This window comes from Balaenoptera musculus, chromosome 6 (assembly GCF_009873245.2).
Source record: "Balaenoptera musculus isolate JJ_BM4_2016_0621 chromosome 6, mBalMus1.pri.v3, whole genome shotgun sequence".
Classification (NCBI taxonomy): Eukaryota; Metazoa; Chordata; class Mammalia; order Artiodactyla; family Balaenopteridae; genus Balaenoptera; species Balaenoptera musculus.
This window is the reverse complement of record NC_045790.1, coordinates 26,748,441-26,770,752: the sequence shown is the minus strand read 5'-3', so window position 1 is coordinate 26,770,752 and position 22,312 is coordinate 26,748,441. Positions and strand designations below refer to the sequence as shown.

The window sequence follows — 22,312 nt, the reverse complement described above, 5'->3', positions numbered from 1 at the left end:
TCCTCAGTGAGGGACCCCCGAGTCGTGGGGGGCAGGATTCAGACCTCCAGGGTCTGGCCCTGGGCTCACACACTCGGGGACCCTGCCGTATCCTTGCTCCTCCTACCCAGCTCCCTCTGAAGGGGCCCCTGGCTAGGCTCAGAGCTGCGGCCCGCCCCTTCCTCTCCCTAGGACCCCGCCCAGCCCAGGCACAGCACCCCGCCCAGGCCCAGGCAAACACTGAGGGAGCTCTAAGACAACAGACTCAATAGACGACCCCCTCCCCCACCAACCCCCCCCCGAACCCCCCCCCTCCTCCCGCCAGGGCATCTCAGGGTAGCTCCTGATCAGGTGACCAGCCCGGTAGAGCTGAGGGAACGTAAGTGGAGGATTCCTGGGTCTGTCTTCGTTTGCAATCCTAGTCTAATGATGGATCCTTATGTCTATCTTGGTCTACACTATCTAGGCCAATGGTGGATCCCTGGATCTGTCTTGATCTCCACTACCTAGTGTAATGGAGACTCCCTGGGTCTGTCTTGGTCTGCACTCCTAGATTAATGGTTTATCACTGAGTTTATCCACCATTAGACGAGGTAGTGGTCACCAAGATAGACATATGGCTCCATCATTAGACTAGGAATGCAAACCAAGATAAATCCAGGGATCCATCCTTAGAATAGGTAGTGGAGAACAAGATAGACACATGGATCCAACATTTGAGTACAGACCAAGATAGATCTTGGTCTAATGAAGGGATCCTCCATTAGACTAGGTAGTGGAGACCATGACAGATCCAGGGGTGCGCCATTAGCGTAGGTAGACCCAGGGATCCTCCATTACTAAGTAGTGGAGACCAATAGACCCAGGGATCCACTATTAGATTAGGAGTGCAGGCTAAGATAGATCCAGGAATGCATCATTTGACTAGGAATGGAGACCAAGATAGACACTGGGACCCTCCATTAGACTAGGTAGTGGAGACCAAGATAGATCCAGGGATCCAACAATGGACTAAATAGTGGAGACCAACCTAGGCACAAGGATCCACTATTAGACTAGGAGTGCAAACCAAGATAGACCCAGGGATCAAACATTAGACTAGGAGTGAATACCAAGATATATCCAGAGATCCACCATTAGGCAGTTAGTGACAGAGAGAACAACTGTTGCAAAGGCCTTGAGATCTTAATTCTTTGGAAGCTTGAGGTATAGCCAGAAGTCCAGTGTGGCCACCCCTGCAAGTCTGTGAGGTGGCCCAGCTGGACAGGCCTGGCTCTGGAGTGCCTGGCAGGTGACAGCGAAGAGGTGGGTGTCTTGTGGGACAGTAGAGCAGGGTTCCAGCGGGCCAGCCCCTCCCCACCTTTGCTTTCGTAGCCTGGTAGAAGCTGATGTTCAGTGCGATACATAAGGGCCCTGCCCTTTCCTGGGTCAGAGTTGTTTCACCCCATAATATCTAATTCCCACTTCCGACTTGTGGGTCACACATAATGACTTTCTTCATTTCCCTTGATGTGAACCAAGCGTGTATGTCCCATCTGCCACATCAGGAAGCCAGGTGAGTCCACAGGGCCCACTGTGATCTGCCCCCTCCAGACCACACTCAGGGACATGGGACCCCAGAATTCCCTACCACATGGCCCCGTACCCACCTCTGGGATCTTGTGGCCTTCTCATTGGCTCTGGTCTTTTGTGCACCACTGTACCCAGGACAGCTGCCTGTAGGTGCATGAGCAGGGCTGGGAGGGGAGGTCTGGTGTGGCCCTTGACACTACAGGGTAGAGCTGGTGGAAGCTGCCTGCGGGCTGCCTACAGCACCGCACGCTGGCCCAGGCCTGCTATGTGTATGCATCCTGGGGCTGCTGTAACAAGGTACCACAGACTGGGTACTTTAGGACTACAAAAATGTGTAATCTCAGGGTTCCGGAGGTCAGAAGTCTGAGATCAAGGTGCTAGCAGGGCTGTGCTCCCCCTGAAGGCACTGGAAAGGGTCTTCTCCATGCCTCTCCCCAGCTTCTGATAGTTTCTTGGCTTGTGGCAACATCATTTCAATTTTCATACAGCTGTTTTGTCCCTTTGTGCATATCTGTCTCTGTGTCCAAATTTCCCCTTTTTATAGGGGTACCAGTCCTATTGGAATAGGGCCACCCTAATGACCTCACTTTAACTTGATTGCCTCTATAAAGACCCTATTTCAAAATAAGGTCATGTTCTGAGGTACTGGGGGTTAGGACTTAATCACTTGAATTTTGGGGAGGACACATTTCAGCCCATAACAGCCTATAACATAACAAGAATGAGACAACATGTTTTCTTGGCCATCTGTGGCATGGTTACATGTTCTGGGTATTCAAGCATGTGGCTCTGGCCTCCGTTTGTACCGTTAGGGAACTGGTGGTGGCCTGAGACTTCTGTCACATGCTACAGGAAACTATACACCTCGTTATACCTCAGAACACCCACTGGTGTCAAAGACATCTTCAGAAGCAGTGGGAGGCACTGGGTTTGGTTCTGGAGGTGGAACCTCAGTCAGTATGAACCTTGATCTGGACCACCCCATCTGCCTTTGCTGGGACTTCTTGGAACGGCGTGCTCCTGGAGAGCACCAGCAACACCTACCATGGGTAGGGAGGGAAACTGAGGCCGGGGAGGCGAAGGCACTAGTCTACCACAGACTCAGACCGCTTGGGCCACCACCTCGTCCCCCATCCATGTCAGGGATGGCAGTTCTGACAGGCATCCTGTGCCTGAGCCTTAGTATTCTGATCTGAGGGATAGAAAAGATCCTGCCACCCTCCCAAGGTGAGGGAGACTGTGACATGGTCAAGGATGGAGCATCTCCTGAAAGGTGGGTTACACAGGCCCTGCCAGTGTTTGGACTTGCTGCCATCCCTATCTGCACCCCAGCTCTCCAAGTCCTGGCCCAGACTGGGAACAGTGCCTGTGCTATGCCAGGCTGGTGTCTCCTGGCCCTCAGGCCTTGGCCGCCTACTCAAGGGAGCCCTCCCAAATGCCCTTCCTGGACAAAGCCGTTCCATGCTGCATGACCTCAGGCCTGTGAAGCAGACAGGACATATGGCTCCGTGGTGGAGGCAATGGCAAAGAGGCAAGAAGAACCCAGCAGAGACACTTGAGGAACTGACCCAAGCCTTGGCCTCTCTGCATTTGGGGTCCAGCCCCTACCCCATTACCTCTTCCCCATCTGCGTTGGTATCTGGGAGCACACAGTATGCCCAAACAAACATTTGTTGAATAAATGAACTGGGAGGAAGGAACCAGGGAGGTGCGTGAAGGGGGAGGGGTCTGGAAGCTCTGGGTCTTGGTGTTCTGCTCTATAAAATGGGCTTACACACATGCTACCAGAGACTTTGAGGGGATGATGAAGATCTGGCTTGGGGGTCTCCTCTTCCCTCAAGGCTTAGCCTGTCCCAGAGAGCCTTCCTCAACTTGATTGTCCTGACACAGCGTCCACAGGCCATGGTGGCGGGGTGCGGGGGAGGCGTTGGTCATTGGTGTGTTTCCCTCAAATTGGATAATCACTTTAGAAATGTAAAATGCTTTTTGTTTTTCTTTAAATGTTCTTCATTTTTTCCACCACTCAATATAAAAATAAGATTTTTATCCTAAAACCCTCTCATAAAGGACCAAGTCCAGAAAATTCCATCCCAAAATGAGAGTCAGGGAAGCAGGGTGGTCTCATGGGCTTTGCCTCTTTTTTAAAAAAATTATGTTTTTAAATTAAGAGCAATTATTTTAAAAAGTAATCTAAACTTGTAGCTCCAATGAGCTGGGTATTTGGGGAGAGAATTTTCCCAAAAATATTTTCTGCCAGGCTGTTTGGCATCCTCCACACACACTAGTCCTCTGGCTGCTCCACAGGAAGGCAAGAGCTGGTCCTCTTCTGTAGGGAACCCCGGGCTGGAGCCCACTCCCCACCAGGGCCCAGGCTCTGACCACTGGGCTGTCCTCCCTGACCCTAGGTCTGTACAAGTGAGGCTTTCCTTGGCTTCCAGGAGGGAGACAGGTGACTCACCCCAGGTGACATCAAGCCACCACCCACAGGTTCACAGTGATGGCTTGGAGACATGTAGCAAGGAAGCTGGGAGGAGGCAGGCCTATGGGCTATACGCTTTCCTAGGGGGGCAAAAGCAGGTGATGGATTCACAGAACAGATAAGACCAGGCCCTCCTGAATGCCAAGCCTGCTCAGCAGCCAGGACACAGGGGGCACAGGAGGGACAAAGGCTGATGGGCTGCTTCCAGGGCTCCTCTTCCACCTCTGGGCAGCCAGACTATGGGTCATTTTTTCCTGCCTCTTGACTCTTTTCTGAGTTGTCTGAATTTTTTACAGTAAGCATGAATCTATTCTCTCATCAGAAAACAGGAAACTCATACAGATTTTAAGGATGGGATACATGTAAATGGTAACACACATTCACAGGACAGTTCTGAATTCTACCTGTCAGAAAAGATATGGACTGGCCCCTCATTAGCAGATGGGGAAGCTGAGGCTCAGAGAAGTGGAACTGTCCCATCTAAGGCCATTTGCCAGCTAAGATGATGCCTCATGACTGTGGTCTGAGGGCTCACTCATAATGATAGGGTTTGGCTGTGCCCCCGCCCCCGCCAGGTGGGGGCAGGGGTATGTTTTCACAGCCAGAAGTTCTCCTAGGTAAGCCTGGGGTAAGAACTGCATAGGCAGGTCCAGGGCAATCCAGAGGCTTAGTGGTTATGAGCCAGTTAAGCTTCCTTGATGCCATGCACCTGCCCAGCCAGCTTGGCGGGAGCCTGAGTCCCCAGTCACAGAAGTATGAGAGCCTGCCTCCCCCTGCCTAATGCAGACCCTGTGGCCTCTTGGCCCTCATCAGCCCCTCAGGCTCAGGGCATCTTAGCTACTTCTGCAGCCTGCTGGTTGACTTTGGGTAAGCCCTGCCCCCTCTCTGGGCTCCTGTCTCCTCCCCACCTCCTCTCAAGCCACACCTGCCAAGGCTATGGCTCAAGGGCACCTCAGAGGCCCAGTCTTGTGGCCTGGCACATGCCTTGTGGGAAGGCATTCCCTGGGCCTCCTAGGGGGTGGTCTCTCACAAGGCCTGGAAGGCTGGCCAAGGCCATCAGCATGGACAGATTGAAGAGACCTGGCCTGGGACAGGTGCTTGGAGGGCTCCCATTTTACAGATGGGGAGTCTGAGGCCTGGGGAAAGGGTCTGTCCCTAGCAACACAGCTCATCCCCAAGGCCCAGCCTCTGGGGCCTGACATTCTGGCTCTCTGTGCTTCTCAGTTTTCCCAAGATGGGCATGTTAGCACTCCTCATACCAGGGCCAAAGGAAGGATGAGATGTACAGTGCAAGTCCAAGTGTGTCCAGCATGTGAGCCCTATAGTCAGGGCTAGTAGGAGGGTCAGGACAGAAGAGAGCAGGAAGGGGCTGCTCTGAGTCCTGCAGGCTGTATACCTGCTCTCACCTCCTCACTCCCTGTGCTGACAGCTGTGCTTTTCCAGTAATCATCAGGAGCGCTTCGCTGTCCCCGTTTTACGGGTGAGAAACTGAGGCTCAGGCCTGTGAGTCACACATTTGCTAAGTAGCTGCTTTAGTCAGCTGCAAGGGATAGAAACCCAGTGTCAACCCAGAGGAGATGGCTGCTGGCAGCTTCAGAGTTCGGAGGGAAGTCCTTGAAGCTCAGGATCCCAGAGCAGGGGAGCAACTCTTTCAGCATCCCAACACCTCATCCCAGAGATGCACTGGACCATGTGTTCATCCCTGGACCAATCGCTGTGCCAGGCAGAGGCACTCGATGAGCCAGGGTTCCAGGAACCTGTGGCTGCATAACCACAGATACTGTTTACAACAGCAACAGTCATTTCTGCTCATGAATCTGCAGTCCAGGCAGGGCTCAGCACCTTGGCTCTGATCCACCGTGAGACTCCACTGGAAAGGCATCCCAGGGCATTGGCACCTCTCCACAGGGCTGCTTGAACTTCCTCATGGCATGGTGCTGTCTTCTAGGAGCAAGCGTTCCTGAAGACAGGGAGTGGAAACTGCCTGTTTATCCAGGCCTTGGCCTGGAATGTCACTTCTATTGTATTCTATTCATCAAGCAGCCATGGAGCTCAGGTTCAACAAGTGGAGACAGACCTCACCTTTCATAGGGAGGATCCTCAGCAAATTTGAGGGCCACAAGCACTAGGCCAGACTCTTCTTGGGTATCTGATGTGCACCTGCACACTAGCAGGCCATTCCAAATTAGAGAACTTAGATCAGATTCAGACCCCAAATGCAGGTATGACCTTACTGAGTTCTGATAAAACATGCACAAGCAGATGCAAACACAGGAGGACTGGAGGACACTAGTCCAGGGTGTTAAGTGCTGACAGGGGATACAAGTAATGTCTGTGTTTTTGATGCTTGTCCACATTTTCTGAACTGTTCAGAGGAATGTACACTCTATTCGTCTGGCCTTGGGCTGTAACGATGCTATCTGAGGGCAGGCGGGCAGAGCCTATAACCAGAGACAAGGTCATCTCTCACGTACCCACGTGTGGAGTCCTGATTATGGTGCCCAGGAGTTTTCCTTCCCGTCGAGACCCAGCTCAGCACAGGTGGGTCCAAGCTTATGCAGATCTTGGATATTGCTGTGCTCTTTTCTCCCCTGTCCTCGGTACCCCCACGGTCCCAGTCCTCCTGGAGACCACCTTGTTCTCATCTCCTTTGAGAGGCTCAAGGAGGGCCAGGGGAGGCCGAGGCTAGCCCATCTGGTGAAGGCCAAGACCCTGAGGGTAGTGCATGGGCTGGATCTCTTTGTATCTCTGTGCTCACTGGGGCCCCTGTGCAGCAGACAATCCGTCTTCTGCACACTGATCCTCGGTGGGGGACATGCCCCTTCAGCCTTCAGAGGACTGTGGGCGCACAGCTCCTGCCTTCCCTTGCTGATGGCGACCACCTCTTAAAACCAGACTCAAAGGGTGATTAGGTTAAAAGCTCCCTGCCCAGCTCTTCCTTGACTCCCTATCTTATTCCATCCAGTCATCAAATACCTGCTCCTGCCTGGCTCTGTGCCCCATGCTGCTGACCTCTGTGATCTCTTGGGTCCACAGGGCCCAGGAATAAAGCCTTCAGTTAAGCTGACTTTCCTTGCAGTCTACCCAGCCCTGTGGCTCTCCTCGTGCTTCCACAATTCACTCAGGTGCCACTGCTTCCAGGAAGGACTCCTTGCCTACCCAGGCTGGCTTGGGGCAGACCATAGGCTTGTGACTCCTTCTCTCCCACCCAAGAGACAGATTGTACCTGGAGTGCAGGAACCACACCTGGTTCATCTCCTTGGCCCCAGAGCCCAGCACAGGCTGAGCACAGGGCAGGTGTCACTAACTGTTTGAGGAATCTGAGAACGAGAGATGGTCCAGGTAGATAATGTTGGTGACACCTTGGGCAAACTCCTGCTATTCCTTTCTCTCCACTCACCAAATTGAGCTGTGGATCAGATTGTGGAATTTGGCACCAGTGACCTTAAGCTCAAATCCTGGTACTGCTGTGGTGACTTTGGGCAGGTCATCTGTGACAGATGCTGCCTGTGCCCACCATGTCTCCTCTGCTAAGCTCACTCAGGGCCCTAGGCCCAACTCCCAGCTTCCTGAGTCTCCCTCTGGGGTCTTGTGTTAGTCATGTCTTTTATTTTCTGTGTTCTGATGCTTTGACACAGGCCAGGCTGACCCTGGAGGGATGACCTCCAGTTCCTAGAGATAGTAAAGGAGTTGCCATGAGCACATCTTTCATATGCAAACCAACACATCCAGCGCCAACGCCACAACAACCTCACACTCCAGGCCAGTGTCCACCCGCCCTAGTCACCCCAGGGCCAGCTACCAGACAACTAGCCTCTGTGCCCTGGTCCACTAAAATTATTCAAACTGGCCAGTCCTAAGCCTGCTCACCCTGCTCGCTCGTTCCTTCCTATGGAAACCACAGTAAAGGCTCTCACCACATGTCCCCCTCTCCCTCTGCCTCCTGAGCAAACCTGGTGCTTCCTTGTGTGGCCCTACATGGTGCAGTGTGCTCCCAGCCCCCTGGCCCCTCAGGCAGGTTAGCTCTGAGGTGCTGGTTCTATACAGTGAGAAAGCTGGGCCCTGGGGCTCTCCTGTTGAACATAAACTGTCACAGAACATCAACATCAGACAAGGTCACTCTGTGAGACAAAGAAACAATCAACTGTACCTATCCTGGTGATATAAGTGGCTGCTGCTTTGCTACCAGCTACAGCTTTTGCTTCCCTTCATTCCTTATACTTTCTAATACAACTTACTGATACTCAAACACAGAACAAGCCCCACTTCCTAACAGCATCCAGTCCAGCTCTGCTTCTTTGAACCTCTTCAAAATTGCCTTATATGAGCCCAAACCCTACTCAAGTCCTCCCTAACACCGTTGCACTGAGACACCTTACGATTTCGCATGGCAAGTGTTTCACCTCACCTCATCATGGCAGGTCTAAAAACCCCGGCATCGTCCTGGGGTCTCTGCTGGGACAGGGTGAGTGGCACACAGGCTTCCCCTACAGCCAAGCTTCAGTTGCCTCCAGACCTAAGTTGCTTGATACCACACTCTGTGTATCAGTGTCCTGGGGCCACTACAACAAAGTACCACAAATCAGGAAGCTTAAAACAACAAATGAATCCTTGGCATTCCTTGGTTGGAGCTGCACCACTGCAATCTCCACCTCCACCATCACATTTCTGTGTGTCCTTTCTCTCTTCTTATAAGGACACCACCGATTGGATTTAGGGACCACCCTAATGCAGTAGGACCTCATCTTAACTAATTACATCTGCAAAGACCTTCTGTCTTGGTCACATTCTGACATTCCAGGTCGACATGAATTTTGGTGGGGGACACTATTTAACCCATCATAATCTACCCTTTGACCCCCTCAAAAGTCACTTTGGTCCCACTTTCAAAATACATCCACCCCATCCCAACATCTCCCAAAGTCTTAACCCATTCCTAATGGGAGAAAAAGGAAGGAACAAAGGAGTCACTGGTCCAAAGCAAGTCTGAAGCCCAGCATGCACATTCCAGTAGATTTCAAGGCCTGCAAATAACCCATTGTGGCTTGATGCTCTGTCCTTTGGGTGCATGAAGGTGGCCCTGCTCTCCGGGGCTTTGGCAGCAGCTGCATCCCACCTTCTTTGGTCTCTGCCTCTGCATTCGTGGCTCTGCCCTCCAAGCCATTCTTTCTTCACTTCATTTCATCTCTGGGCCTCTCAATCTAGACTGGCAGAGTTTCCACTAATGTAACAGTCTCAAAAGCCTTGTTGGTCTTCTGCATAATTCACAGGGAGCTACACCATCAGGTAAGAGGCTCCACAGATCTTTCCTGAGTAGCCCCATCTCTCTTCCTGCATTCTGCTGAGATGGTGGAGTATACCCGACAGTCACAGATTTAATCTCTTCAACAGTAGGTTCTCCCACAACATCTTTGGTGCTGTCTTTAGACCACACTTTCTGAACAGTGAATTTCCTAATTTTAACAGGCTGAGGACTTCCCAAATCATCATGTGCTGGTTCCTTTTGCTTAACAGTTCCTTCTGCAATTTATATCTTTCCTCTAAGATTTTACTACAAGCAGCAAGGAGAAACCAGGCCATATCATTCATATTTTGCTTAGAAATTTCCTCAGTTAAATATCCAAGTTCATTCCTTACAATTTCTACTTTCCAGTCAACACTAGAATACAATTCAGCCAAGTTTCTGCTGCTTTATGGCCTTTCCTCCGGTTTCCAATAATTGGCTCTTCATTTCCATCTGAGACCTCATCAGAAGCACCTTTCATGTTCGTACTTGATACCAACATTATGTTCATGACCATACATGTATTCTCTGAGACAATAGAAACTTTCTCTACATTCTCCTCACTTCTTTCTTTTCTTTTTTGGAGGTTCTTTTTTTTTTTTAATTGAAGTATAGTTGATTTACAATGTTGCATTAATTTCAGGTATACAGCAAAGTGATTCAATTATACATATGTATATATCTGTTTTTTTCAGATTATTTTCCCTTATAGGTTACTACAAAATATTGAGTATAGTTCCCTGTGCTATACAGTAGGTCCTTTTTGCTTATCTATTTTATATATAGTAGTGTGTATATGTTAACCCCAAACTCCTCATTTGTCCCTCTCTCTCACTTTCCCCTTTGGTAACCATAAATTTGTTTTCTATGTCTGTGGGTCTATTTCTGTTTTGTATATAGGTTCATTTGTATCATTTTTTTAGATTCCACATATAAGCGTTAACATATGATATTTGTCTTTCTCTGTCTGACTTACTTCACTCAGTATGACAATCTCTAGGTCCATTCATGTTGCTGCAAATGGCATTATTTCATTCTTTTTTATGGCTGACTAATATTCCATTGTGTGTGTGTGTGTGTGTGTGTGTGTGTGTGTGTGTATCCCGTCTTCTTTATCCATTCATCTGTCAATGGACATTTACGTTGCTTCCATGTCTTGGCTATTGTAAATAGTGCTGCAATGAACATTGAGGTGCATGTGTCTTTTCAAATTATGGTTTTCTCCAGCTATATGCCCAGGAGTCCTCACTTCATTTTGACCTCTCTCTCACCAGAATTGCCTTTATTGTCCGTATTTCTACCAACAATCTCTTCAAGGAAATCTAGGCATTTTCTATCATGTGCCTCAAAACTCTTCCAGCATGTATACATTACCCAATTCCACAGCCACATTTTTAGGTATCTGTTATAGAAGCATCCCCCTTCCTGGTACAAAATCTGTATTAGTTTTCTACAGCTGTTGTACAAATTTCCAAATTTAGTGGCTTAAAACAACAGAAATTTATCCTTTCAAAGTTTTGGAGGCCAGGGGTCTGAAATCAGATGTTGTCAGGGCCGTACACCCTCTGGAAGCTCTAGGAAAGGATCCTTCCATGCCTCTTCCAGCTGCTGGCCACTCTGGGTGAACTTTGGTGTTCCTTGGCTCATAGCTGCAGCATGCCCATCTCTGCCTCCATCATCACAAGGCCTTCCCTGTGTGTCCCCTCCTCTTCTTATAAGGACACCAGTCATAGGACTTAGAGCCCACTCTATCCTCATCTTAACTAACTACATCTGCAAAGAACTTATTTGCAAATAAAATCACAATCTGAGGTTCCAGGTGGACATAGATTTAGGGTGGGGGACACCATTCAACCCAGGAAGCCAACTTGTGTTGGCTTTCTTCCCTTCTCTGCCTTATTCTTCATTCCCCTACTATTCTTCCTGGGTTGCCTCCCAAATAAACTCCTTGCATTCAATCCGTGTAGCAGGATCTGCTACTGGGAGAAAACTACCTAAGACACAGGCCCCCTGCTGTGAGTCAATGGGGACCCACCTAAGACATGCCCACCTCCACCCTGTGAGCTACTGGCAACCCATTTAAGACATAACTCCTGGTGCTGAGCTACAATGTCCCCCTCTGTGAGTGGAGTGAAGATAATGGCCCTTTCCTCTAAGGTTTTGGGAGCACAGAGGAGAGAATGCCGTAGGGCTCTGGGTTTAGGACCACACACAGGGAATAGCCACTCCCTACTTCTGGGAAGTGGGGTACTTTGGGAATGACCCCAATATTTTTCCTTGAAGTGGATGGGCTGCTCTTTTGTCAGTTTTCCAGTGCCCCTTGGGGGCAGATGTTGTTCTGGGGGGCTATAATGTACTTTCTGAGTTCTGATAGGGCACAAGGAAGTGGAGATCCCTCTCCAGGATGGAGATTCATGGGATGGTGGCATGTGCATTTTCAGCAGGCAGAACTGGAGTGCTTAAGACCAGGCTCCCGGGGCAGGCCTGGCCCTGGCAGGAAATGGAAGATTTTTGTCCCTCTCAGGGATACTGCCAGCCTGGATTCTGTTGGGGAGATAGGGTCAAGGCAGGACTTTTTGGGGGGTGCAGGCTGGTCCCTGCAGATGGGGTCTGCGGGGTGGGGCAGGGCCATAGAAGAAATCAGACTCCAAATGAACTTTGTTCTCTCATGGCTGCTTCAGGTGAAGTCAGAGATGGGTTTCTTCCTGCCTCTGTTCTCCCATCCTGGTTTGGGTTCCCCGGGAGGCCCTTCCGTCCCGTTCCAGGATGGCCCCCCTCCACCCTCAAGTGGGGGGGGGACTATCTTAGGTCACGTGGCCATCTTGGACCAACCCCAGCAGAGGGAGCGGGAGAGCTGGTCAGTGAGCCTGTGCCACAGGAGGGCTAGCTGGAATCCTTCCCCTGTAACCTTCACTTTCTAGGATCTTGGGGCCAGGTGGCTCACCCGAGCCACCAGCTCTTCTCCTTGGCAGGAAATTCCCTAGGCACTACCTGGTATTTGCCATCCTGCTGGTCAGAGAGGACCAAGTCCAGTTTGGGGACAGCACAGTGGGGCCATCAGGAAGGTAAGACAAGGCTGAGAGAGCAATGTGGGTGTGCGACCATCCCCAGGGATCCCTGGTATGCTCCCATCGGGGGGGCCACTGAGGCCCAGCAGACAGCGGCTTGAGCACACCTGGGCTTTGAGGGAAAGAAATCTGCAGGCTGCGAGATGGCGCGGGTGCCATGGGACAATGGCTTCCTGGGGCTGCAAGGGCCTCCATCAGAGCTTTGCACCTGTGAGCAGGACACCAAGCTCAGAAATTTGTTGGGTCAGCAAGACCAGGCCTGGTGGGCCTTGTGGCCAGGAGGGTGGGGGAGGCCAGCTTTCTAGGACGGAATGTGCAGGATGCAGGGTGGGAACCTGGCTGCTCCCCATGGCCTGCCCTAGCCCCACCTACTTCTCTGGCCCTCAGATTTCTCTCTTGTAAACGGGGGGCAGTGGTGGGTGTGGGAGGGTACGTGACCAGGGAGCAGCCTGGCCTCCTGTCACAGCTGGTTGCCTTGGGACCATCTGGAGCTCCTCGGATCACTTGGAGCACTTAGGAATACCTGGAGCCCCCAGGGGACACCTGGAGCCTCACAAGGACCATCTGGAGCCCCTGGGGACCATCCGGGGCCCCCTGAGACAAACTGGAGACCCTTAGGGATCCCTGGGGCCCTCGGAAACACCTGGAACCCCTCAGGACCACCTGGAGCCTCCTAGGACACCTAGAGTCCCTCATGGACCACCTGGGGCCCTCAGGACCACCTGGAACACCTTGTGACCACCTGGAGCCCTCTGGGACCACCGAGAGCCCCTTGGGGACCCCACGAGGAGGGGGAGGTGACTGAAAGGAATGGGCGGTGGGGGGTCCATAGTGCAGCCACCCTCTGTTGCCAGCTGGGCCTCCTAGAAGGATCATTCAGAGAGAGCTTGTCTGCAGACACATTGCAGTGGCTCCTGGGGAGGTGAGCCCACCCTCCTTCCTAGATGCCAAGCACTTGGACTAGCTGCTCAGAGGGGCTTGGATTCCAGGGCCCTGTCAGACCCCAGGAGGTGGGGAGGCCCTTTGAGCATCTGGGGGATGAGGGCTAGAGCCCCCCAAGGCCTGGACTCTGAGGCTTAGGGTAAGCAGGGACTTCAGGGGCTGATCCTGCCACTTCCATGTGCACAGTGGTCTGCTGTCCCCTTGGAGGGTGGTGAGGGATGGGCACAGGTGTGCGGCGGACCCACCTGGGTCCAAATGCCCCTCTGCCGATTTCCTGGGGCATGGCAGCCCCTTTGGGTCTTGTGTGCTGGTTTCTGCAATGGGACCAGACATCTGAGGAGGAATTGGCTCTATGTCCTGGAGACCTGGGGACCTCAGAGGAGGCAGGAGAGCACTGGGCCTTTATGATCTCAGGCAGCATCTGTCTCTCTCTGAGCCTCGATTTCCCCAACTGTTAAAAGAGGATTCCATACCCAAAGTGCTCTGGGGCTGCATGGCAAGAACAAAGTCTCTGAGCTTTCACCCAAGCTGTTGGCAGATATTAACTGAGCACATACTCTGTGCCAGGCACTATTGTAGGTGCTTCATTCTGCTCTCAGAACTTCTGTTCTAGATGAGGAGACAGAGGTTAAACAAGAGGGCAAATATCCCAACAACAAGTAGAGAGACTGGGGCAAGGGCTCTTTGTTGAGGTTCACGGAGCAGACTCTTGCAAAGTCCTGCAGGAAGAAACCCCAGGCAAACAGAACAGCATGTGCAAAGTCCCTGAGATGGGAAGGAGACTGGTGTGTTCTGAAGGTCCAGTGGCTGGAGCCTGGTGACCTGGGGTGGGAAAGAAGCAGTGCGGGGGCACCGGACAGGAGAAAATGAGGCTGGAAGTGTGACAGGGCCAGAGGCTACAGGGCCTGAGTCCAACCCCTGAGTCCCAGAAATCCAAGTGGCTGGCACACCAGTGCCCAGCACACAGGAGGTAGGCCAGCAGTGCCTGCTGCATGAAGAAATGGACAAAGAGTGAATGAGTGACTCCTGGCTGGGTCCCTAACTCATTGTGTGACCTTGGGCAAGTGTATTTCCCTCCCTGGGGCTTAGTTTCACTGATACTAAGACACCCTGAGTTGTCATTATTGTCAGCGAATGGCTGGGCTGGGTGCCTGGCTGCAGCAGGCCCTTGTGCACGCTGGCTCCTTCCTCTTCCCAGGACTGTGAGGGACACGGCCAGCATCCCCCCGGGCCTAGTGGGGAATGTGTGTTCCCCAGGCTGAAGAGGAAGCAGCCCCTGGGGGCACAGAAGACCCTCAGCTCAGGCCTTTGACTCCTGTGACAGTTGGGTACTTCAGACCCTTTCCTGCCCCGTCTGGCATTCTTTAGGACCCCAGAGGCCCCAGGGGCCACCTCCTGCTCAGCTCACTGGCCTTCCTTCTCCCTCTATCCAGGGGATGGCCTCCTGTCCTGCAGGGTTGGGGGCTGGACTTGGGGAGGAGGAGGAGGAGGAGGAGGAGCAGACAGAAAAGGAAGGACAGTGGAGAGGCTGAAAGCCAGTGTGCATCCAGCCTCCACCCTCTGTGGGTGGGCAGTGCAGAGTGCCCAGGCCCCAGGCTATGGGAGCAAGATGAAGGTGGACAGAGGTGGGCAGTGTGCAGGTAGGAAGACGCCCAGGCCACACACATGGTGTGGCAGCCTGTTTCTCACAGTCCTTCCTGGGGCATCCAGAGGGGCAGGCTAGATGCCCCTAGCCAGAAGGGTCCCTGGGGACAGAGCTGCCTTCTGGGGCCATGCACCGGCCACCCACCCCATGACTTCAGACTCCACAATAGTTATTAACATTTATCAGGATATTTCACAAGAACATCTGAGTTTCTTTTCATCTCCTGAAAAGCTGCAAGCTCTGGCCGCACAGGTCCATGCCTGCGTGGGGACAGCTGGCAGAGGCTCCCCTATATCACCATGACTGCTGGCCTCCAGCATGCCCGTCATGGGGGTCTGTGTTGAGACTTGCTGGAGACACCAGGCCCTGTCTCCAGCTCTGCCCTGGTTGCCCCCATTGCAGCCAACTGGATCTGTTAAGACCCCCAAGCCTGCCCCGTGGCTCTTGCCTCCTGGAGCATCACCAAAGGAGACCCCGTGGAGACCCCATGACCAGGCCTTGTCTCCCCCAGGCTCCCTCTGCTCCTCGCTGTGTGTCACTGGCTCTTCCAGGCCTTGGTGGCCCTGCACTAAACTTAGGCACCCTTCCTGCAACCCCTCCCCCAGGGTGTCCTGGTTGGGAGTGGGGCTCCTAGGGACCTCCTGCCACACCCCCTGCCATGCCCACTCTCCTTCCCTGCTTCTGTTCCTCCCCTGTGGCTGCACATCTTCTTCTCAATGTCTCAATGGGAATAGCCACTCCAAAGAGAGGGATTTCCTTTCCTCTGTGTTCTCAGGGCCCAGCACTGTCCAAAATGGACAGCGAGGACATTTTTCCTGGTCCTGCTGCAGCCACAGCCTTTGGGACACCTCCTGCTTTCACCCTTGTAGCTGGCCCCAGAACATATGGACCGTGATGGAATATAATGTCCTGGTGTACCCTGAGCTGCTAGGGACAGAATGCCCACCTCGCCAGCCTTCCAATGTGCTGACTGAGGACAGGACCCTCCTGAAATTACTGTGGAAGCTTGTGTGCCAGGCCCCCCAGGCTGTTGGGTGGGAGAGGATAGGGCTCAGGTCTGCCCTGGGGCACAGAGAGCTCACTGGGAACCGGACACGGGGACCCTGGGCAGGAACCCACGGTGGGGGCCGCGGGTGAGGACCCTGGATGAGGGGTCCAGTCTTGCCCCCTCAGACCCCAGCAGAGTGGCACCATGTCCAGCAGGTCAATTCCGGCTGCCCACTTGGTCTGGAACTGTGGGACTCTTGGAGGCATCCTTTCTGTGACTGTTTCCTCAACTGTCAAGTGGGAACATCCTGGGGTTGAGGTGAGACTGGAGTATTACAGAGTTGACCCTGAGAAGGAGCCCCAGTAGGTCCGCTCAGTCAGTGCATGAGGCAGAGAGAGCAGAGCTCCAAGGGAGAAGGGGCAGGACCAGCAGGAAGAGGCCAGCTGGGCTCCAGGTCCCTTCAATGCCTCTGACACCTGCTGTCCCTGCCTTGGCTCCATGGGCAGGGACTTTGCTGTATCTCCTTGAGTAAGAGCACAGTTGGAAGGGCCTGGCCTCCCCTTCCCAGTGGGCAAGTTGCTGGTATCAAGCAGCTTCAGAACACCCACTGCAGGGTGGTGAGCTCTCACAGATGCAGGATTGACGCCCAGGGATGCAGCAGGTATACCGCTGCAGCAGCATCCAGGCATAGCAGGGTGGGTATGTGGGGGACGGCGCTGACTCATGCCTAAGCTCACCTGTGCCCTGCCCACCTCACCTGGGTCTCTACTTTAGCTGTGTCCTGTCCTACCTCACCTGGACCCTGACCACCTCACCTGGGCCCTGCCCACTTCACCTGGGTCCCACTCCCAACTCACCTGTGCCCTGAGCACCTCACCTGTGCCCTGTCACTCCTTGCCTGGGCCCCACCCCCGCCTCACCCATAACCAGTCATCCATTTCTGGCTCCCACAATGGCCCTCTCAGCCCACAGGTATGTGCCCTGCAAGTCTGCCCATGGCTGGGCAGTGATAGGCATCCCTGCAGGGTGCCTTGCGGATGTTAAAGGGATGGGGGTCCCAAGGGACTGGACACCACTCAGTCATCAGTCCCTAAGTCCCTCTGCTCTCCCTCAAGGGCCTTGGAGCTCTGGTGCAAAAAGACCTCTCTGACATCTTTGTGAGTAGCCAGCACCCCCACGATCCCATATCTAAGTCTGGCTCCACTTGCTACAGGGGCAAATGGCCCTATCTACCTCACTCGCATGACCAGGGACACAGAGCAGGTCTCCAGGCATGGCACCTTGTCTGAGGCCCTGCTGTCTAATGCCGCTGCATCCTGGGGCAACCACAGGGGTGTTACTTGCACCCTGCAGGCCTGGATTGGGGTCCAGGGCCTCATTACTGGCTGTGCCCATCTGTTACCCGCATTCTCCATCCAACCACCAGCAGGCCCACTGTGGGGAGACCCTGCCCCAAGGCTGTGTCCACCTGTTGGCTGCCAGCATTTATTTATGTAGATAAGCACTGTCCACCACCCACCAGGGAAGGCAGGCACAAATCTCAGCACCCCCCCCCCCACGATGCCTGTGTGGTCCCCCTGTAGTTTCGCAGCATGGTTATTCAGGAACCCACCACTCACCCCCTTGGGCATCTCCAAATGGGGTGGCGAGCTACGAGGTGGCACAGGGTGTGCCCAGTCCCCGGGAGAGGAAAGAGGAGAGAGGTGGAGTCCAGGGGGCCAGTATGTTTCAGCTCACATTGATGTAGATGGTATAGATGGGTGGGCAACTGTCAGGAGGGGTGGCATGACTGCAGACATCCACCAGGTGTCCCTGGGCACCACCCATGAGCTCCTTCTGTCTTCCGGCGCAGATGACCCCTCACTGCCCACTCAGATGGAGTTTTCTTGACAGTCACCCCACGCCCCACTCTGGGCCACACTGCTGGGCCTGAGGGCAGAGGCCCGGGTCTTTGAGGGACGTGCTGGGTGACCCTGGGCAATCGGCTGCCCCTGTTTGGGCCTCATTTTTCTCCTCTCTGATGTGGAGGAACCCTCCAGGGCCAAGTGCTATGTGGCCTGTTGGTCCCTCAGCAGTCCAGGCTCCCTTCATGCCTGCATGTGGCCTTGATGCCACCTCTCAGATGAGTACAGGCCCTGCCGTGGTGGCTGTACAGCTAGGAGACGCGGCAGAGACTCAGCTCATGGGGCAGCTGGGGCCTGGGGCTGCTGGGCCCCCGGGCTGGCCTGGGCCGGGTGCCCGTGGGCTGCTGAGCTCAGGGCCTCCAACCACTGCTGCTGCAGCTCGGCGGACGGGGCACTCAGGTACAAAGACTGCTGGGCCTGCTGCAGCTGCCACACGTGTCCAGCATCCAGCCTCTCTGCGGGGTCTGGCACACTCACCCTCCAGCCAGAGAGGGGGATGGCATGCAGCAGCTGGCCATCCTGCAGAAAAGGAGAGGAGCATCAGCACCTCGGCCCCTGGAGTCCTGGCATCACTAAATACCATCTCCCACAAGTGGGCAGCAGAAGGGTGATTCTGGACAGCCGGGGAAACTGAGGCCCTAGGGTCACATGAGCCACCCACCACATGGGGTTGGCCCCAGGCTGCATGGTCCAGGCCTATCTGGGTGCCGCGGGCTTGAGGCTGTGGGCTGCCGGAGCAGGGTGGACCCCCACTCCCAGTGTGGCCCAGCGGACAGAGGACACACCTGGCTGCCTCCTCGAAGGTGCAGCACCAACTCCAGGGAGTCCGACTCAGAGATGGCAGCCCACACCTTGCTCCAGGCTGTGCCGCCATCCGACACCTGCAGGGGGCCACAGAGCAGGCTGGGCAGGGGGTCCACAGTGGCTGGCTTCTGGGGACACAGAGGACAAGTCAGGTGGAGTCTCCCTTGTAAGAGCCACTCTCCAGGAAGCACCAAGGCCGAAGCTCTTGGGGGAGAGAGGAGGGGGAGACAGACTGGACAAGGCCTGGGCCAGCCTGAGCTTCCCCAGGGTCACTGCAAGGCCACTTGGGATTGGGCTGGACCTTCTAGGCAGTGAGACCACAAGAAGGGTCAGGACAGAAATAAAGATAAGGTAGGAAAAAATGGAACAGCAGGGAACCAGAATGTGGCGGCTGTTGATGATTTTCCTGTACACACACACACCTCTCACATATAACACCACACACACCACACACATTCACACACACATATACACCCATACCACCCCCCCAACACCCACACACACCTCACACACATTCACCACACACACAGTACACACAAACATACACACTCACATACACATCACACACACACACCACACACCCACCCCTCCCTTTCTTCTGATGTGTTTAGAGCAGTCATGGACACAACCCTTAGGTCATCAGGAAGCCCCTCAGACACACCTGGCAGAGCTGGTTCCTGCTTGGACCTGAGACCTGGGTCTCCCAAACACAGCATTTAAAGTGCATGGATGAGGGGGCCAAGGGGGCTGAGCAAGGGGCTCCTCTCTCCTCTATCGAGATAATCCTACACTCAGTTCTAATATACTGATGCACTTGACCTCTAACATACAGAGACCCTAACTGGGGCTCCAACCGGCCCACCCGGATGACCCTCCCTGGAACCTTTGGGAAGGGAAACTGACATTATAAATAGCTTCCCAGAAGACCCCGATGTGCAGTTGGCCTTGAGAATTATGCACTATGTTATGTGGAGAGAATGGAAAAATGCACTTCTTTGGAAACCACATTCTCACTTTTCCAGCTTTCCTGTTACCTCAACAAATAGGTACAGTGCCCTTGAAGGAGGGCCTGGAAGGCAGCAGCCATGCTCAGGAGGACAGGAGGTGAGAAGGGGTCTGGTGTCCTCACTGCCCCCTAGCCCCCTGATGGCTTGGGCAAGGCAGGGGCAGCATCTCCTTTCAGCAGGGCCTCCAGGCCTTCAATCAGAGTGACCATGAGTGAAGATGACACTTGTTCCCACCTGCTGTGGGCTGAATTGTTTGCCCTCAAACCCATATGTTGAAGCCCTAACCCCCCATGTGACTGTGTTTGGAGATGGGGCCTCTAAGGAGGTAATTAAGTTAAAATGAGGTCATACGTATGGGCTCCAATCCAATATGACTAGTGTCCTCATAAGACGTGGAGATTAGGACACAGACACCCACAAAGAGAAGACCGTGTGAAGACACAGGGAGAATATGTCCATCTACAAGCCAAGGAGAGAGGCCTCAGGAGAAACTAGCTTGCTGACACCTTGATCTCTGAATTCCATCCTCCAGGACTATGAAGAAATAAGTTTCTGTTGTTTAAGCTGTCCATCCCGTGGTATTTGTTATACAGCCTGAGCTGACTAATGCACCATCTAACTCCTGAGTGCAAATGGTTCCCAAGCTCTCAGCCATGACTGGATCCTAAGAGCCCAACACGCACACATGTGATATTTGGCATTCAACTGCTAGCTGCTCTCAGTGGCCTATGGACCCAACTGAGCTCTACCAGTCCTGGTCTCAGGGAAGGCGACAGCTCTAGCACAGTCTGTCAAGGCTTCTGGGGTCTTGTGTCTGGAAGGCTCACCAGACCCAGCCCACCCACCTCTGTGCTCTGCTTGGGCTCCAAGGGGTCCTCGAGGCTGGGGCTCGAGGGGGCCACCGGCTGGGTCAGGAAACACTCTCGGCAGACACGGCTCTGCCTGCCGTTCTCGGCCTTGAACTCGGAGCACTTCCCACAGATGACCTGCAAGACAAGGGCACCTGTGACCCCAATGCCCAGGGACAGAAGACTATCCAGAAGGAGGCTGGAAGGAGAGGTGTTAACGGCATGTGGAGGGGAAGGGCTTGTCTGTGAGCCATGGGAGTCGGGAGCCTTGTCCACAGGGCAGAGACCCCAAGTCTGTCCCCTGCTGGGCCTCCAGGACCTGCCTTCTTGCTCAGAAGGTCCAGGATCCAGGGGTCTGTGGGCATGGAAAGAAGATTGGGAGGAGGAACTAAGCACATGGAGGCCCCAGCAGCTGGCCTCCTCCCACCTGGACTCACCGCCCCGCACAACTTGCAGTGGTGCTTCCTTTTGGTGATGGAGTTGAAGGTCTCGCCGCAGCTGCTGCAGCCCTGCTTCTCCTTGTCACGTCTGGTCTTAGAGGACCCTCTCCTGGGCTCAAGCTATGGGAGGCAAACGGCTGCAGTCAGCTTCCCAGCGCATGTGGAGTGGCAGCTGTGCGATACACAGGCAATGCACATGCAGGGCAAGAAAGCCGGACGTGCAGAAGGGAATTAAGCAGGAGCCACACTGGCCATGGCCCCCTGCCCAGCCTCACTCCCCAGAAGCTGCCCTGCTGTCACACAGGGTGAGATTCCAAGGGGAACAGGAACTCTATGCTTGGAATGACTTGTCCCACCACAGAGGTCAGTGACTTTGCGTGTCTGCAAAGATAACAACCGGAACCCACACTGGGGGAAACGGTGGCTGCTCTGCACAGGAGCCCAGACGCCAAGGACTGGGGTGTCTGCACCCAGCATCCAGCCAGGTGGCCCTTGCTTCCACGCTCTGTCCTTCATTGGACCCCAGAGCATGGTGCCTGCTCCACGCCAGGCACTCAGGGGTGCGCAGTTGCCCACCCAACACATGCGAGAGCACTCTCCTGGGGTAGGAACAGGGTCAGGGGCTGGACTCCCCTCTCTATCTCCTCCTATGCTGCCTGAATTTCCCACAAAAGAGGGCAGTGATGAGTCCTTTCAGCAAGACAACGGGAAGTCATGAAACATGGTGTGCGTTCAGAGAGGTCAGAAGATCTTTAAGACTAGTCACAAGAACACACTATAAAATGCTTTTACTTCTTTTTTGTTTGTTTGTTTGTTTTCTTTTACATTTAAACAAGCTGTTTTGTGTAAGGTTTCTCAGAAAGTTTTACAAGAACCACATCAAACTCCTTGGAGCAAAGAGGAATTGGAGAGTGGCAGGCAGCAGTGGGAGAGAGGTTTTCATTTTATTCTATCACTTTACTTTAAAAAAAAAAAAAGTATTTATTCCTCTTTTAGTTAAACATATTTACAAATTTAAAAAAATCTGATGCAGTCTAAAACTAAGGAACAGGTATATAAATCATACATGGGAGGTAGATGTCAAGGCGACATGTTGGAAGACTGTTTAAAGGTGTCAAGCTATATTGCTAAGGGAAACAAGCAAGTTGCAAAATAACGTACAGTAGCATATAATGTTTATACCAAAAAAAGTACCGTGCATGAAAAAAAGACTGGAAGGAAGCACACCCTGATGATCTTATTGGCTGTTTGGGGTAGAGTTACTCTTATCTGACTCTCTTATCTGGATTTTCTCAAGTGTTCACCGAGAACAGCTTGTGAAAGAGGAAGAAAACCAATAGACACGTAGAAAA

General features: G+C 53.4%; 1 protein-coding gene across 7 annotated transcripts in view; it reads right to left on the bottom strand.

Annotated features, from left to right (window-relative positions):
* Positions 1–16,866: 16,866 nt before the first annotated feature.
* The window catches only part of FGD3 (FYVE, RhoGEF and PH domain containing 3), a 64,001-nt gene continuing 58,555 nt past the window's right edge, over positions 16,867–22,312 (bottom strand). For 5 of the 7 annotated variants that reach the window (XM_036854075.1, XM_036854069.1, XM_036854070.1 and 2 more), the window contains 4 exons: positions 20,958–21,080; positions 20,518–20,658; positions 18,647–18,793; positions 16,867–18,380 (listed from right to left, as the gene is read on the bottom strand). In XM_036854075.1, the coding sequence (XP_036709970.1) occupies positions 18,138–18,380; positions 18,647–18,793; positions 20,518–20,658; positions 20,958–21,080 (654 nt within the window). In that variant the 3' untranslated portion in view covers positions 16,867–18,137. The remainder of the gene's footprint in view (positions 18,381–18,646; positions 18,794–20,517; positions 20,659–20,957; positions 21,081–22,312) is intronic. The other 2 variants (XM_036854073.1, XM_036854074.1) reach the window with 2 other exon arrangements.